This window comes from Gossypium hirsutum, chromosome A11 (assembly GCF_007990345.1).
Source record: "Gossypium hirsutum isolate 1008001.06 chromosome A11, Gossypium_hirsutum_v2.1, whole genome shotgun sequence".
NCBI lineage: Eukaryota > Viridiplantae > Streptophyta > Magnoliopsida > Malvales > Malvaceae > Gossypium > Gossypium hirsutum.
Genome location: NC_053434.1, coordinates 8,303,682 through 8,320,345, shown reverse-complemented (window position 1 = coordinate 8,320,345; position 16,664 = coordinate 8,303,682). Strand labels below are relative to the sequence as shown.

The 16,664-nt window shown below is 30.5% G+C and overlaps 4 protein-coding genes across 5 annotated transcripts; 2 read left to right on the top strand and 2 right to left on the bottom strand.

Moving 5' to 3' along the window:
- Positions 1 to 4,891: 4,891 nt before the first annotated feature.
- On the top strand, positions 4,892 to 9,696 carry LOC107957272 (SPX and EXS domain-containing protein 1). Of its 2 annotated transcripts, XM_041080906.1 has the most exons (15): positions 4,898 to 5,067; positions 5,171 to 5,217; positions 5,371 to 5,508; positions 5,604 to 5,737; positions 5,833 to 5,871; positions 5,956 to 6,048; positions 6,132 to 6,248; positions 6,399 to 6,494; positions 6,983 to 7,096; positions 7,298 to 7,351; positions 7,637 to 7,684; positions 8,274 to 8,424; positions 8,704 to 8,869; positions 8,969 to 9,038; positions 9,162 to 9,696. In XM_041080906.1, the coding sequence occupies exons 3-15, from the start codon at positions 5,424 to 5,426 to the stop codon at positions 9,414 to 9,416; spliced, it is 1,422 nt and encodes a 473-aa protein (XP_040936840.1). In that variant the 5' UTR covers positions 4,898 to 5,067; positions 5,171 to 5,217; positions 5,371 to 5,423; the 3' UTR covers positions 9,417 to 9,696. The 2 variants fall into 2 exon arrangements, with proteins under 2 accessions (XP_040936841.1, XP_040936840.1); XM_041080907.1 differs by having other exon boundaries at positions 4,892 to 5,217.
- A 2,297-nt stretch (positions 9,697 to 11,993) lies between these two features.
- Positions 11,994 to 12,984, top strand: LOC107960553 (uncharacterized). Its single transcript, XM_016896886.2, has one exon. It carries the CDS (start codon positions 12,290 to 12,292, stop codon positions 12,656 to 12,658), a length of 369 nt encoding a protein of 122 aa, XP_016752375.1. The 5' UTR covers positions 11,994 to 12,289; the 3' UTR covers positions 12,659 to 12,984.
- Positions 12,985 to 13,514: 530 nt separating this feature from the next.
- LOC107957273 (ubiquitin-related modifier 1 homolog 2) lies at positions 13,515 to 14,594 on the bottom strand. The gene is made up of 4 exons (XM_016892761.2): positions 14,461 to 14,594; positions 14,046 to 14,121; positions 13,838 to 13,920; positions 13,515 to 13,749 (listed from the first exon to the last, which is right to left on the bottom strand). The coding sequence occupies exons 1-4, from the start codon at positions 14,481 to 14,483 to the stop codon at positions 13,632 to 13,634; spliced, it is 300 nt and encodes a 99-aa protein (XP_016748250.1). The 5' UTR covers positions 14,484 to 14,594; the 3' UTR covers positions 13,515 to 13,631.
- A 790-nt stretch (positions 14,595 to 15,384) lies between these two features.
- Positions 15,385 to 16,664, bottom strand: LOC107960554 (uncharacterized). Its single transcript, XM_016896887.1, has 2 exons — positions 16,073 to 16,664; positions 15,385 to 15,620 (listed from the first exon to the last, which is right to left on the bottom strand). Exons 1-2 carry the CDS (start codon positions 16,662 to 16,664, stop codon positions 15,385 to 15,387), a joined length of 828 nt encoding a protein of 275 aa, XP_016752376.1.

Sequence of the window (16,664 nt, the reverse complement as noted above, 5' to 3'; positions counted from 1 at the left end):
AATACATTTCAAGTTTTTCGAAATAAATAAAATAAATAATGACTTAAAAAGAAAACAGAAAGTTAAAACTTAAAAAAAAAAGGCTGAAACAAATAAGTTGGCTGTCAGACTTGAAAACTGGTGGCGCCAAATTATTTGGCTCCACCAGGAAATGACAAAATTGCTACCGGGCCCCCTATACTCTAAAAAATCACAGTATTTTGGTGGAGCCATTCTTTATGGCTCCACCTCTTGGTTCTCTTCTATATATAGAGTGGTGTAGTTGTTGTGTTAAGTATGGCATGATCCGCTCGTCCGGATCGTACTTGAGAAAATGACACCGCAACCTCAAAACCCGATAACCATCCTGTATGGTAAATTTTTATAAAAATATGATAAATCAATTATCTATATAATTTAAACATAAAAAAATATATTGAAGAGTAAAATTGAAAGGTTGAGAAAACAAAAACATCACACTTATATTATATCAACGTAACCATTCTAAGTATTTTTTTATTTAAGTTAAATTAAATAAGTAATAATATATTAATAATAGAATGAAAATTTGTCATAAAATATTAATAATAACACGTAGAAATTAAATGTGACTATTATATCCTAACCATAGTTAAGCATTAAATTAATTAAAATAAATATATTAATAATAAAAGAATGGGAGAAATTACAGGAATATGAATTGGGGACTAGTAAAATTACAAGAAAAGAGAAATTCATTGAGCAGCAACTCAAACTCCACCAGTGTAAAAAATAAGTTCAAACCAGAAAGCAACCCAAGAGAAGATATTGGTTCAAGCAAGTCCAATTTGACACCAATGGCTACAATACATATATATTTCTAATTTAAAATTTTATGATATCTTATTCAAATTTTAAAGTGAGTAATAGCGAAAAATTGTTTTTCAAGGAATACTAATATTTTTTTATATGATAAAATTTAAAAACATAAAGTATTTTTTAAACAAATACTTATGTTTTCTAGTTAATTATAAATTAAATAGTAAATAATCAAATATATTCACTTTTATTATTATTGTTTTAATAATATGTATATTAAAATTAAAAGAAATTTTTTTCATAAATCGAGCTCGTCAAGTAATAGTTTTGCGTATTAATCCCTACACACCGTCTAATAAATTAAGTATGAAATTAGTAGAAATAGAGTAAAGTTTTAAGTAAGTCGATTTTAAGGGGTAGTTATTTAAAAAAATGAAAATATCCTAATTTATTTTTATAATATATCTATTCTATTATAATTTGTGTGATTAAATTAGATGTTTGGAGGTGGGTGCTACTAACTCTTTTTTTTTAAAGTATACAAATACAATTACAAATAATGTATATCTAAATCAATTATAACAAAAATAAAGTATTACAAAGTATAATCAAATTAATAATCTAAAATGTTGAACAGAAGCTAAATAACAACAAATTAGAGATAAGTATTTTAAAGCAGTCAAAACATGTTCAACAGAGTAGCGATTAGCAAAAAAAATTGGGAAACTAAACCAAAATTTTTTTAATTTATAATAAATTTTACTGTTTCGTCGATCATCGATGAAGTGTGATCGGTATTTGCTCCAAAAGACATCTTCAAATCTGTATAATATAAAAAAACAAACATACAATACAATTATTTATTATATTACATTAACTATAAAATATAAAAACAAAAAAAATAAAATTTTAACAAACGTACCTTTTTTTTTCCCTCACTCAACTTCTTCATCTATAGAAAGGGGGACCAAGCCCTACCCATATATATAACAATTTTTTTTTTAAAAACAAAACAATGAAAAGAGTCAAAATAATAAAAAATATATTTAATTAATATATATTTTAAAATTTATATTTATATTTAAATTTATTAATAGTCACATCATTGACATGATGTGACAAGTTATAATAAATATATATATATATATATATTAATTTAAACTTTAAATTTTAAATGCATATATCTAATGTTAAAAAAAATTTAAAAATAATATTTAAAATTGTAAAAAATATATTATAAAATATTTTAAATATACATTACAAAATTTTTAAAATTAATAATAAAATAAATAAACAAAATAAAATAAGAAAAAAACATAAAATTTCAAAAAAGTAAAAAAAAGGAAAAAAGACAAAATTTTAAAAAAATATTTAAAATATTATGATTTCTTATATTATTAAAAAATTATAATTTTTTAAATGTATTTAAAAATTATATTTAAAATTTTAAAAAATAATCTCAAAATACATATCTAAAATTTACAAATATATATATATTAATAAAATATTTCAAATTTTTTAAAGTTAATAATAATAATTAAACATAAAAAAAACAATAAAAAGAGTAAAAAAAGAAAAAAAATATATTTAATATTTATAAAATAATATTTAATATATATTTTTTAAAATTTATATTTATATTTAAATTTATTAATAATCACATCACTGACATGATGTGACTAGTTATAATAAATACATATATATATTAATTTAAACTTTAAAATTTAAATATATATACCTAATGATAAAAAAAGAATTTAAAAATAATATTAAAATTGTATGTAAAATTAATAAAATATTAAACATACATTTCAAATATTATAAAACTAATAATTTCAAAACTAATTTGAAAAATATATTTTTAAAATTTATAAAAAATTAATTTTACAAATATATATATAAAGTTAAAAAATATTTTTAAAAATAATAATTAAAATTTTAAAAAAATATTATAAAACATTTTAAATATATATTATAAATTTTTTAAAATTAATAATATAAATTAAATAAGCAAAATAAATTAAGAAAATAATATAAAACTTAAAAAAGAAAAAAATCTAAGAAAGAGACAAAATATAAGAAAAAAAAGTAAAAAAGTAAAAAAAGTAGAAAAAAGTAAAAAAAAATATAAGAACCTGATAAATCAGAAAAGTGGTGGCGTCATTTAGAATTGTTCCACCAAAAAATGAATTTTTTTTAAGTCTCCCGTTTTTTCAGATTTTTTAATATTTTCCTAATATTTTATACTGGTGGCGCCATTAAACATGGCTCCACCAAAAAATAAATTTTTAATACCCCTGGCTGACGTGGCAAAGTGGTGGCCCCATATCATGTGGCTCCACCACTTTTTACCGTAGAAAATGAGTTATTTTTGTACATAATTAAAATGTGGGTTATTTTGATAATTAATTTATTTTTTAAGGTTACTTTTATTATAAAAACTATTTTTTTTGCGTCCTCTTTTTTTATCACTTTTTTTTATCATGTTTGTCTATTTATATAGGTACTATTTATTGAGATGACAAATTAAATAAATTCTATGCATACAAACACATACCTTACTCTAGATTAAACACGTGTTACGCACTCTCATGCTCATATGACATCTCAGGGGAATAAGTTTGATGATCGAGCTGCAAGTTCAATTTGTGACCTCATCATACGATCTCAATTCATGATCTCGTGAGTTTAGACTGATATCGACCAAAACCCAAATAAATTTTGGACTAACAGTGATAATTGTCATAATAATACTTAATCAAAGTTTTCATATATAAGCTATTTAAATAGTAAATATATATATCAAACGTATATAAATATTCAAAATCATCCCATTACCAAATAAAAGTTTGGTGATGGTGCAATAATTTCCTAAATCCCCTCTATTTTTATAAATTAAACAATATATCTTAAAAGAGATGGTTTGAGTGATCTTTATGTAAATAAATATACCATTGCTTAACGGAGAGACCAAACCCCATGTAGATGTTGAAGAAACCACTTTACTTTACCATTAAACCACAACTTTTCATCAAATGTTGCTTCTAGCCAAATCAATAGGATTTAACATCCCATCCCGATACATGTACTTTTAGAATGTAATAAAAGTTATATTTTTTATTAAAACTTTCATATTTCACAATCAAATTTAAAATAAAAAAAGAAAAACAATTAAAATAGTCATTTTTATTTGCCTCAAGTTACATTTTAATCACTTATGTTTGAAATATTATGTTTTAATCACTTATGTTATTGTGTTGTAACATTTTAGTCACTAAGCCATTAATTATTGTTAAAAGTGTGGCGGTAAGCTGACATGACACATTAAATCATCATTTCAAACGAAAATTTTAGATTAAATTCTACAATTGGCCATTATATTTTTTTATTTTGAGCAATTAAAAATTTTTCTTTTATGTTCTTCTAGCTTTATTTTTTTTATTTTCCATTCTTTTTTGCTTCTTCTTCAGTTTTTCTCATTTCTTCATTTCTTTTAACATAGTTTTTATATATTTTTCATTTGTTAAAACTAGTCCACAAGCTTGTCTTACTTAAAAAATTAAATTGTTCAAAAAATAAAAGTACATGGATTAGTCTTAACAAATAGAAAACATAAAAAAAACTACGCTAAATGAAATAGAGAATGGAAAAAAAATAGAGAGAGAAGCGGAAGAGAATGAAAAAAGAAAGAAAGAAAGAAAGAAAGTTAAAAAAACATAAAAGAAAAAAATTAAATTGCTTAAAACGAAAAAATATGAATATCAGTTGTATAAATTAACCTAAAATTTTTATTTAAAATGATGATTTAATATGCCATATCAGTTTACCTTACATCATTAATGGCAATTAATAGCTCAATGACTAAAATGTTATAATGCAATAACACAAGTGGCTAAAATATAATATTTCAAATATAAGTGACTAAAATGTAACTGAGGTAAACAAAAGTAACTATTTTAATAGTTTACCCAATATATAATGTATTTTAGAATATGATAAAAAAAAAACAAAAACTTGATAACACCTTAAAACCTGAGGGTTTTTTTTTTTTTTTTTTGAATTTCAGTTAAGGTGAGCAAAATATTAATATTTAAAGAATGGCAATTAAGTTCTTATTTTTACTTGAACTTGAGTGGAAGCTTTTGAAAGGACATACCGTCTATCACGCTGGAAGTGGCAAATTAGCCCACCACCCGCTCTTTCGTCCATTTCGACCTAACTTAGATTATACTGCTGGGGCTATTATAGGCCCATCTCGAAGAAGAAAAAGCCGAGGAACGAGAGAGAAAGGTAACGGTGAATTTCGCACTCACAATGACGACGAACTGAACTGAACTGAAATGCACCTCTCTCTCTGTCCAAAATCCTTTCATCTCTTTAACTGTCTTTTCAGATCTGTCAAAATCGCGGATCAACGACGTCGTTTCGTATCCTAATCCGGTAACTGTTCTGTTTCATTCTCATTCTGGATCTGATCATTATTACTAATTCCTAATTCCAGTTAAAAGGAATCCATATGCTGCATTAGTTTTAGTATAATTTTGCTTTGTTGTTTTTGGATGAGAAAATGTAACTGGAGTTTGACTGTCGCAGGATGTAACTTGAATTAGGAACATTTAAAAAAAAAAAAAGAATCAGGCAAGCTCATGTTTGAAAGTCAGACGGCAATCGCTTCTTCTCACAGTCCTCACCTTCGGAAACCTGGCTCCAAATCTGTTTCTTCTGACCTAGGTAAATCTTTCATCTGTTTCAGTAATCGATTGACCTTCGATTTAAACTCATCTAACAAGATACGAATCCTTTTTTACCTTTTATTTATTGGCTAGGGGCTGGTGAACCTGGAAATAGTGTTCAAGAGGGTTACGTGTTTCCTTTGACGGTAGGTGAAATGAAGGCTTCTAATTCACCCATGCACACCACATCCATAATGCCTTCTCCCATCTTTCTATGGAGATTTAAGGTTTGTTCTTTTCTGGAGGTTCTTCAAATCAGAATTCACGATTCACTCTTAAAAACAATTAACTTTGAGAACTTCTAACGGAAGTGGTTTTCTAGGTTATATGGTTTCTGATATGGGCCTTCACTTGTTGCAAGGTCAGTATTTATACAGTTAGCTAAATGTCGTGGATGCTTTTGAGAATTGGTCTTGAAAACTCTTGATTTGTTCTCCTGAAACAGATTGGATGGGATTCAGTCATGAGAATGAGCGCGGACTTGCGAGACTTGTTCTTGTATGAGGCATTCTTATATTATAACCCTCTCCTCCTTGTGGTTAGTTAACGAATATTTGAGTTTGACTAAAAAAATGTTATTTGATGTCTTTCAAATCTTATTTCTTGTTTTTGCAATTGTAGACTATGATGGTTTGGCTATGGGGAGTGTGTTTATGGGTCTTCTCACAAAGCACTATTAATTATGCAAAAATATTTGACCTTGATTCAAACCACCTTACTCACAGAGAAATATGGAAGGTACTTGTTCTAAACACTCTTCATGTTATTCGCGTTTTTGCACTTCATATGCTTTATTGAGAGCTTGGTCCTGAGATTGTAGTGCCACTACTAAAAAAAACGTATTCCGATTTTAATGTCCTTTTTTCCCTCCTGTTTTGCTGCATGCAGTCTAGCATATGGATGACAGTTATAGTGCCAACTAGCATGACAGCATACCTTTATCTTTACTCCCATGGAGAAGTAGCATTGGCAGCATCACAACCAGTGTAATATCTACCATGTTTCCCAGCATTATCTTTTGTTTTCCTATAATTTTAACTGTATATATGCAAGACATTAGCTTTTGATTGTTTCAACCATTATATTTATCGATTATGTCTTTAGTACTTAATTATTATGTGTCAGCTTCATTAGTATGGGATGCCAATAATGATTTTTTTTATGTGTATGAATGCAAATTTTTATGCTGATAATAATTTTAACTGCATATATGCAAGACATTAGCTTTTGATTGTTTCAACCATTAGATTGATTGATTATGTCTTTACTACTTAATTATTACGTGTCAGTTTCATTAGTATGGGATGCCAATAATGATTTTTTTATGTGTACGAATGCAAATGTTTATGTGACTGCTTGTAGTCTTCTCTTCTAGTTTTGTAGATTGCATTCTGTAGGGTTACCAAGTTTTCAATCATGCCATAAGTAATTTGACACTTTGATGGTTCTGACGTTTGAAATACAACCTGCAGGTGATCCTCTATGTTGCTGTTGCTTTGGTTTTGATATTCCCCTTTGACATTTTCTATTTTTCATCTCGTTACTTCTTGCTAAGAACACTCTGGCGTATAGCTCTCCCACTTCAGGCTAGTTTCTATTGTAGCTTTTTAAATTTTTTGTTTGGGTACTTGAGCTAGCAAGCTGCATTTACAGATTAGCATTTCGTCGTGATGGGCATATTTTTATCTTTAATGTTTGAAAATTTCCTTTTTAGTAACTATTACTCAGAGTTTTGCTGTGGCTGACATGCATTTACACTTTTTACTTGTTTAATTCTTGTATAACAGCCAATTTCATTTCCCGACTTCTTCTTGGCTGATATTCTGACCTCCATGGCCAAGGTATGAACCTTTAACCTCATTTCATCTCCTTAAGAAAGTTGCTGTTTTTGTTTCTCCTAATAAGTAGATTGTACCAGTTAAAGGGCCTATGAAAATATTTTCTTGTACTTTGATACTCTCATGGAGTTTCATGCTGATTAGATGTATGCCATAGAACCAAAATTATTGGAGCCACTCTAAGTTTATGGTATTAATTTGGTTTTATAAGGCTTAGCTAAAAAGGATTGGTTTTTCAAGTGGAGCTTTTTTTTTTTTTTAATTGCTTGTATTCTTTATTTTGTGAAGGTATTTTCAGATTTGGAGCGTTCAGTCTGTCGAATGGTTCATCGCCAGGTAATTTTAATACTGATGATTTTCATGTAGGTTATTTATAGAAGGCTAAGAGCGCTCTCAAATGTATTGTGTTGTGGTATTTTTGTTCTTCTCAAACTGGCTGAAGATAAGACCTTCAATGGTCTTTTCAACAGCCTATCAGTTTCACGGATTATTAATATTTGGGAGTTCTATGAAAAACAAGTTGATGGTAGACCACTTTTTGAATATGGAGGAAAAGGATCATAAGGAAAGACTTGATGAATATGTGTAGTCATTACTCTTGTTTCTGGTTTTTGTGAGAGTTTAGAACCAGTTTAACTTATGTTGTGTCTGTAATGCTTTAGAATACAGCTGTTTTTGAATTGATTGGATGAGGTCTTCTAATCAAACTAATGCTGGTGGTTATCGGCTCACTTTTTTTATCTATTTAGTGAAGATATACACAATGAGGGTATACTGCGTGTCTTTCTTATTAAGTATTAAATATGATTATGCTTAATTTGGATTTGGTCCATTCATATCGCAACATTGAACTGTTGAATCTGTTTGAATTGATGCAATGTTGATCTCCTTGGATGAATAAGATGAGGATTCTCTTGTCATGTAGGTTGCAACAATCGCATGGTTTGAAGCAGACTCAGTTTGTGGCAGCCACTCAGTTGCAATTCCACTAGTGCTTGTTATTCCTTATATTTGGCGGCTACTGCAATGTCTGCGGCAGTACAAGGACACAAAAGAGAAACCAACCCTTTCTAATGGTAATACATCTAGGTACCTGGTGTTTTTTTTTTTTTATTAATTTACATTTAGTCAGAATGGATATGGATATACAAACTGGTAAAATGTACAATGTGATGCCTAAAAAATATTTTCCTTGTGGATAGCACATCATTGAACTTTTTCAGTGATTTCTATTGCTATTTCTTACCTCGGTTTATCTCATATTGGCTAAGTGACTATTTGCACCTGAATTCTTTTACCCATTTTTGTTTATCATCCATCTTTTTTATTCTAACCCAATTTGCATGTGGTTTCAGCTTTAAAATATTCAACAGCTGTCCCTGTGATTTTTCTCTCGGCTCTTAAATATCATGTTTCACCTGATAGGTGGACATATGTTTATCGTCGCCTCTGGCTTTTTTCAAGTGTTGTCAACTCACTCTACTCATTTTATTGGGATATAACACGTGATTGGGATCTTAGGTGTGATAATATATTCCTTATATAGCTTTTGATGGTGAGGTCACATTGGCATTTCTTGCACCTAATGAAGTTCAATTTTAAATTTGGCATGTGTGGCAGTGTCTTCACCAGAATCTTCAAGTTCAACAAACCAAGTTTGTGCACCAATCTGTTCTATGGGCGAAGATGGGTAAGAATCTTTGGTGCTGATAATTATTCACACATATTCATTTCACGACTCTTAATAGCACATAAATAGCTATAGTTTTTCATATGCATAATTATTTTTTTTTCCTTTTCTGAAACTTGGTAGGTTTATTTTTGGGTTATTGGAAGCAACTTGATTTTGCGTTGCACATGGACATATAAACTGTCTGCTCATCTCCGCCACAACTACTTGACTGTGTTTATGGTCACTGCCTTAGAGATGCTAAGAAGGTTCCAATGGATATTCTTCCGAGTTGAAAATGAATGGAACAAAATTACCAAGTCCGGTTTTCAGATTCCGATGGTTGACATGCCAAGAGAGGAGGAAAAGTTACTGGGCTCAACTAATCACAATGTGTAGATGATCATACAAGTCTCTCTCTGGCTGGCTTTAAGTAGCTTCTAATTAATTTCATTCTTTGCGCTGCTATGACTCATATTATTTCGGGCCTGAAGCAGTTGCTGCATCTTGGTTGCCCCTGTTTGACATTGATGATATGGTATATGATATATGATATATGATATATACATACATATATATCTATAAGTTTGGACTTTCGTGCCTTTAAGGCTTCTTGCGCAACAGTTTTGATTTTGAAAGCGGTTTAGATTAGATGTATAATATGAAATTTTTTTACTGATATTGGAGATTTTTAGAAGTCTTTAGATTTAAATTAGTTTTCATTGTTCGTCACTATGGGTAGTGTTTCAGGTTTTTGATATAGAACAATGCTTTGCTATGTTGGAAAAAGGAATAAAATTTGAGTGATGTGAAAGGTAAAAATAAAATTAGTATGAACTAAAAGTTACCTGACTCATTGTATTTAATTTAGGAAGCGTAAAACAAAATTGGCGCATTTTTTTCTCGGGAAAATTATCCAAATATATTTTCCTTGTCTCTTTTGGCAAAGGATGACCGGTGGATTTGACAAAATGAAATTAATTTGATAAAATCTTTGCTAACAAGGTTTGGAAGTTGGGTAAGTGTGGTTATATTATTTTATTTTTTCTCTTAAAACACACAGTATAGCTTCTTGACTTGTAATGTTTTTTTAATTCCATAGCTAATCTGGAAAATAAGAAAACTTATTCGACAAGGAAAAAAACTTTAACTTAAATTTAATCATAATTATAATAGTAAATGAAAATAATGGTATTTATTTATTTCAAAATATGTTTAAAATTTTAAAATCTAACAATTTCAAAGTCTTAACTGTGTTGTTTGTTCGGAAAAGGAGAGGATCCTTGGGGGAATATTGTAGTGGTATTAGTTTTGCAGCCTTAATAATTGAACCAAATCAGATTGGAATTGAAGGGAGAGTTTTTCCTTTATTTTGGGGAAAGCTATAATCAAGATCATGGAAAGCATTGCATTCTTATATTCAGTTTGAAAAGCTAAGTCCCAACACATTAATAACAGCTCGCACCAACTTTAACTCGTACCTTTCGTTGTTCAATAATTTCAAGATGCAAAAATTGTTTAAAAATATATTACTGTAAAATAAAATTATTAGCATTGATAGAAAATTAAATTGAATGTAAATAAATACAACAATTACTATGGAAGAACCACTGTTTTAGAAGCATATTGGTCCTAATTGGTGTAATCGTGTAGTGAACGTCATCTCCCAATATTAACATAGTATTTCAATATTCGTACACCTAAATAAAGCAGGTGGGACACAATTGAAGAGGTCACAAACGATCCTACTTAAAATCCAATCTTCTAGATAAAATTTCTCTCTCGTGTAATTCTATAGAATACCGGAATTTAGAGAACAAAAGGATGAGAGAAACTATTTTTCTCTTGTTGTGTTTTATGAAAAATAAGAAAAATGAACTCCTATTTATATTATTTTTTTGGAGGGACAAAATGGCAAATTTCAAGAAGCAATTTCTTAAAAATTCTTAACAACAAAATTTTGATTATGTCAAATTGTAATCGTTTAAAAACTAATTGTGAGTTTGAATGGACGGTGGGGTACATTGGAGTGCATTTAGTTTACTTTATCTCAAGCTACAGTGTCGTTATAATATTTAATCTCACCGCTACCGCTATTTTTACCTAACAGTAGGGAAATATACCGCCCATCCAAACTCACATTTTTTAAATCAATATAATGCCTATTTGCCAACTAAGGACAAAAGTAATTAGCTTTTTCTTAGGTGAATCCCAAAATGTCAAAACCTTTTCTCTATTCTTGTTAGTTTCTCTATCTACCAATCAATTTGCTTCTTTTTTTTTTAAACTCCTTTTATTCTTTCAGTGCATGGAAAATATTAGATAAACCTCCAACTTAACTCCTCCTTTAAAAGTAATTTCTTTTAACAAGCCAAGAAAGTGATCCACAATTAAAGTTTTTATAGGTCAGATCAGACTTAATCATGACATTAACATATTTTATGTTTATCTAAACTCGACTTAATTTAAAATATGAGTCTAAAATTTTGTTCAAACCAATCTATTTTTGCAAAAGATTAATTAAACTCATTTTAGACCCACTTATATTATATATTTTTTAAAAAAATTTAAATTATTTTAATTTAATATCTAATAATTTTATATAATTTTCTATTTATTAAAATTTTTTATATAATCATCTTAACATTATTTTAATGTTTACATTTGTGTATTATTATATATTTTAATATATAATAAATTAAATAATATATAAAAATAACATAATATAAAATATTGTGAACTTGAAAAATGAGTCGACTCAGGCTGGATTCAAATATTAAATATTCAAGTTCAAGCTTAATCTATATTTTAAACTGACTTAATTTTTTACCCAAACTTATTTTTAAGCTTAATATTATCGTTTAAATTTTATCAAATTTCAGATAGATATAAACAAATATCAGGAGAGTAAATCCACAATTATGGAAATCCCCAAACCCCCTCCACAAACAAAGCAAAACAAAAAGGCAAAAGTATTATAATGCTATTCTTCTTTTCAGTTTCCGATGAAATGACAAAAGTAAGAAACAAGTAAACAAAGAACTCAAACTCTGAAGCAAAGTCCTTTTGTAAGTGGTTCCTTCTTTTTAGGCCCCTTCCAAAGAAGGTGACTCACGTAAAACTAAATCGTGGCCTCTTTCTCAACCCGCTCTCACCACCCCACCACTATAAACCGCCAATACTGCTCCTCACACCACACTCGTGTCCTACATACCTCCCTTAAAATATAATAACCCTTTCCCTTCACTACTCAAAATCCTATTCAATCTCCCATGGCTTCGAATCTTTCTAAGAGTCAGAGTTTTGGATTGACATCTATAGCTGAGGAAGAAGCTCGTTGGTGCTGTGTCCTTGTGCTGGTAACCCTGTTATTGCTCAACTCTTTCAAGGAAACTAACTATACCATAACAAAGGATGAGGATTATGATGGGAAAGGGGTGAGTCGTTGGGTGTTGGAGCGAGCTTGTGATGAAATCTATGTGGTTGCAGAAGGAGAAACCCTCCACTCCATTAGCGACAAGTGTGGGGATCCTTTTATAGTGGAGCACAACCCTCATATTCATGACCCTGATGATGTATTTCCCGGACTTCTCATCAAGATTACTCCTCTCTCTCTGCCAACTCACTCATTTAGCCTCTAGCTTTCTTCCTATTTATCAATCACCAATTCCAAGGGAAACATGGTTTGTTCTTCATGATTTCATCATTGGCATCCATTGGTTCAAGCCTTCAACTTCTTGTTATTAGTAATTCCCCTTTTTATATAATCAGGACTAGGTAAGATCGAAACTTTCCCATGGATTTTCTCTGGTTATTTTAGGTCAATTAATAAAAAGAAAAAGAAAAAGAAAACATTGTTTTAAGTTGTTACTTGGGAACAACTCTTAACCATGAGATACTAGAGCTACATTACTTGCAACTCTGGTTTCCTTTCGAATATGATATAATACATAGTTTTTTTCCCCTATATATATATATTCATATTCAACCTAACTCAACATTGTTGGAACTACTGTCGTCACACTTGTAATAGTTAGGGGTTGTTATCAATGAAATCAACACGTAAATTTTTCAAAACGTAATTTTTATTGAAGCGTTATCGATCATTGAATGATAACGTTATTAGCAAAACTTTATTACTGAGTCAAATTGTAGCTGCACAATCAAAATGATTTAAGTAAAAGATTCAATGTGTTTGCAGAGTTTCTACAGCGATTTCTCACATTATGGCTTTTGTGGTACCTATTCATGATATTAGCTTTTGCTATGCTATCCGATCAGGAAAACACAATCGATTGGGTTCCATGAAGTCCTGTCGGTCTTAGAGCTTGCTGTAATCCTTCTCTTTTCAATGAAAATGATTTAAGATTGAAAAGAGAGAGAGAACCAAGCAAGGCAGCAGATTAAAGAATACAATGAAAACTACAGACAAAAGGAACTTACAGCATGCATTAATCCTACAGAAATTAGCACATAACAATGGTGACATTAACAACATGAGAGGCAAACACTACAAATTTCATTGCATTTTCATATAACATCAAAGGCAAAAACACTGAAATGCTCTTCTTAATGTTTGTTAACATATAGTAACTATAACCTTAGATGTTCATATTATCCACCGTGCAATGTTGAGATAAAAACTACCACATCCTTCTCTTCTAAGGTAGTATCAAGCTGGCCACTCAACTCCCAATCGCAGTCATTTACAAGGACAAGAACACCAGGTCTCCTGCATTAACCACAGACCACCATCAGTTAAATGGCTTGCTTTTAAGATTACAATCCTAATTCAAAGACTAAACTTTTGCAACACTTACACAGACTCCCCTTTCATGAACATTTCAGGTCTCTCCTTGATCAAATTGGTACGAACCCAGGCTAGTAAATCCCTCATGCTTAACTGAGAAAAGCACAAAACAAAACCCAAGATTTTTTACTATAAGTTAGCATAGGTATATGTTACATTAAATTCCTCATAAATTAAGCAGCTAAAAACATACTGAGTTTGAACAAAAAACAGCATACCTTATCTGCTCCTTTTGGCAGATCAACGTTCACATTATGAAATTTAACAGATTTACATAAAAGCTCTAAGCCTCCACTGCATCGAACAATGAATATACATTAAAAGGAGCAAGAATAAGTAAAATAAACTAGGGTTATTAGCTCAAGAAAAAAAAATTAGTTAGAAGCAGATTTGGAGCATAATTAGGAAATTTGAAGCAAGCCCATGATTATTCTTATATATTTTCTTACCATTTTGATTGGTTGTGGCACACAGAGAATTAACAGTACCAAAAACAAGGCAAATTTATTTTATTTTAACTAAAAGCAAAACCAAAAGCCTAAATAAGTAGAGAAGATTTGATGAGATTAAAAAAAAAAACACAACGCAATTTCAAGCCAAAAAAAAAGCGAAAAACATGATTAAAAATCTTACCCGAATTCAAGGGTCAAATGCATTTTGAACAAAATTTGCAGAAATTCAAGAAAACCTAATCGTGATTTTACGAGGTGCCGCTTTGTATTCACGCAATAATTACTTTTCAAGGCGTCGTTGCATGATATATTGAATCATCAATTCTTTGGGCTGGTAATTTCTGGGCTTCAAATACTTGCAAATGGGCCTCGCTTGAATAAACATATCCATTTATTAAAATATTTTCAACTTATTTATTAAATCGTCTGAACTGATTTTTTTGAAGATTGATTTCGCATGGTCAATGCTTGCTCATTGAAGTGCAATCTTGTGCCCCGGTTTCCATTTTTAGATTTATGATCGATACTCTGTTTTCATCACATTAGTCTAGAGCATTATACACGGACTGTAACCAAAATTAGTGATATCCTACGTTACAGTATAATGCATTACACACTTTTTTCGATGCACCATCTCCATCTCCATCTCCAACTTCTCTGCTAAAAGGAAAAAAATAAGTTAATTGATTGGCTGTTTGCTAATCTGGTTTTCTTCCAAAATTTCAAATTTTGGTGACGATTGACCATCAGTGGGCTTGTTTGTGACTTGATAAAGTTTGTTAATCAATGGAGGCTAATAAGACATGGGTTAAGGAGGAATAAAGACTACGTGCACGCCTTGCAATATCTTGCCAATGTAAGCTTTTCTCTGTATGTATCTTTTTCCACTTGTTTTTTCTTCTTGTTGTAAGCTTTGATTTATTATACAAGAAAAAACGGTATTCTGCTACAAGAAAACATCAAAAAACTTATCTATACACCAACAATCAACAAATCAAATCACCTATAAATCAACTAATGCCCCACACTTGACGGAGAAGGTTATCTACAGTATCATTTCTATTGATTTTAGGAGTTGACGATCTAACTCTTACAATGTCTTTAATTAATTCCAGCAACTCCAGTTTGAATCTTTGTTGGCTCCTAAATTGCCGACAGTTCCTTTCTCACTATATCCCATAAACATGAGCATTTCAAGCCAACCTAAGAACCACTGTAATGAAGGCTCTTCTTTTTCTCCAAGTCCCAGGTTCCTGTTTAATTTGCAAAGTTTTAGTATCGCTTGTGAGATTCTTCTAGAGTAGACACATTCCACAAACAAGGGGCCTCTAGTCTCTTGACCTGATTTACAAAGTATACAACTTTCATCTATGGTCATTCCCCAAGCCCTTATTTTATCTTTCGTTGGTAGCCTGACTAATGTAGCCAACCAAGATAGAAATGAATGGTTAGGAATATAAAGAGGGCACTAGATGACTCTACTCTAAGGCACCTTGCTAGCCTTTGGCCTTATTTCCTGCCAAACCTTACTCACTTGATACCTCTGTCCCTGCACTAGCCAATCTCTTACTTGAAAAACCTGAAAAGCTTCATTTCTTAATCCCATCAATTTCTTCCAATCCCAGCTACTATTTTGAGCTAAAGGTAATTGCATAACATGTCTTCCCCTTAGCATGCAAGCATTAATCCAAGCAATCCACAATGAACCAGCTTGGATAAGAATGGCCCAAAGGTGTTGAATTACACATGCTGGCAAGATCTTTGAGACCCAAGCCTCCATTTTTTTGGCTTACAAATTTGCTCCCAACTCAATCTAGCTACTTTAACTTTTTCATTTTGTCCCTTCCATAAAAATCTCACACACATTTGATTCACCAACTTAATCACTGCCTTAGGTAGAAGAAAATGCTGTGCCCAATAGTTCTGAATGTAAAACAAGACAACTTGAACCAACTGAGCCCGACCTGTGTAAGACGAAGTTTTAGCTGCCCACCCATTAATCTTAATGGCAACCTTTTTCAGCAAAGGAGCACAATCTTTTACTGTCAAGTTCCTTGCAACAAGTGGTGCCCCCAGATATCTTACTGGTAAACAACCCAATGTAAAACCAGTAAACTTATGCACCTCCTCCAATTCAACTTGAGACATACCAGCTGAGTAAACCTCACTCTTTGAAGGATTCAGCTTCAACCCATAAAAAGTATAAAACTGTTCAAGAATGCACTGAACTCCAACAATAGACTCAAGCTTTCCTTTGACAAAAATGAGAAGATCATCTGCAAAGTATAAGTGAGTAAGTTTTATCTTTCGCACCTTAGGATGGTAATGAAATACCTGGCTAGCTGCTGCTTCATCTAGTAACCTTGATAGCACATTCATAGCCAT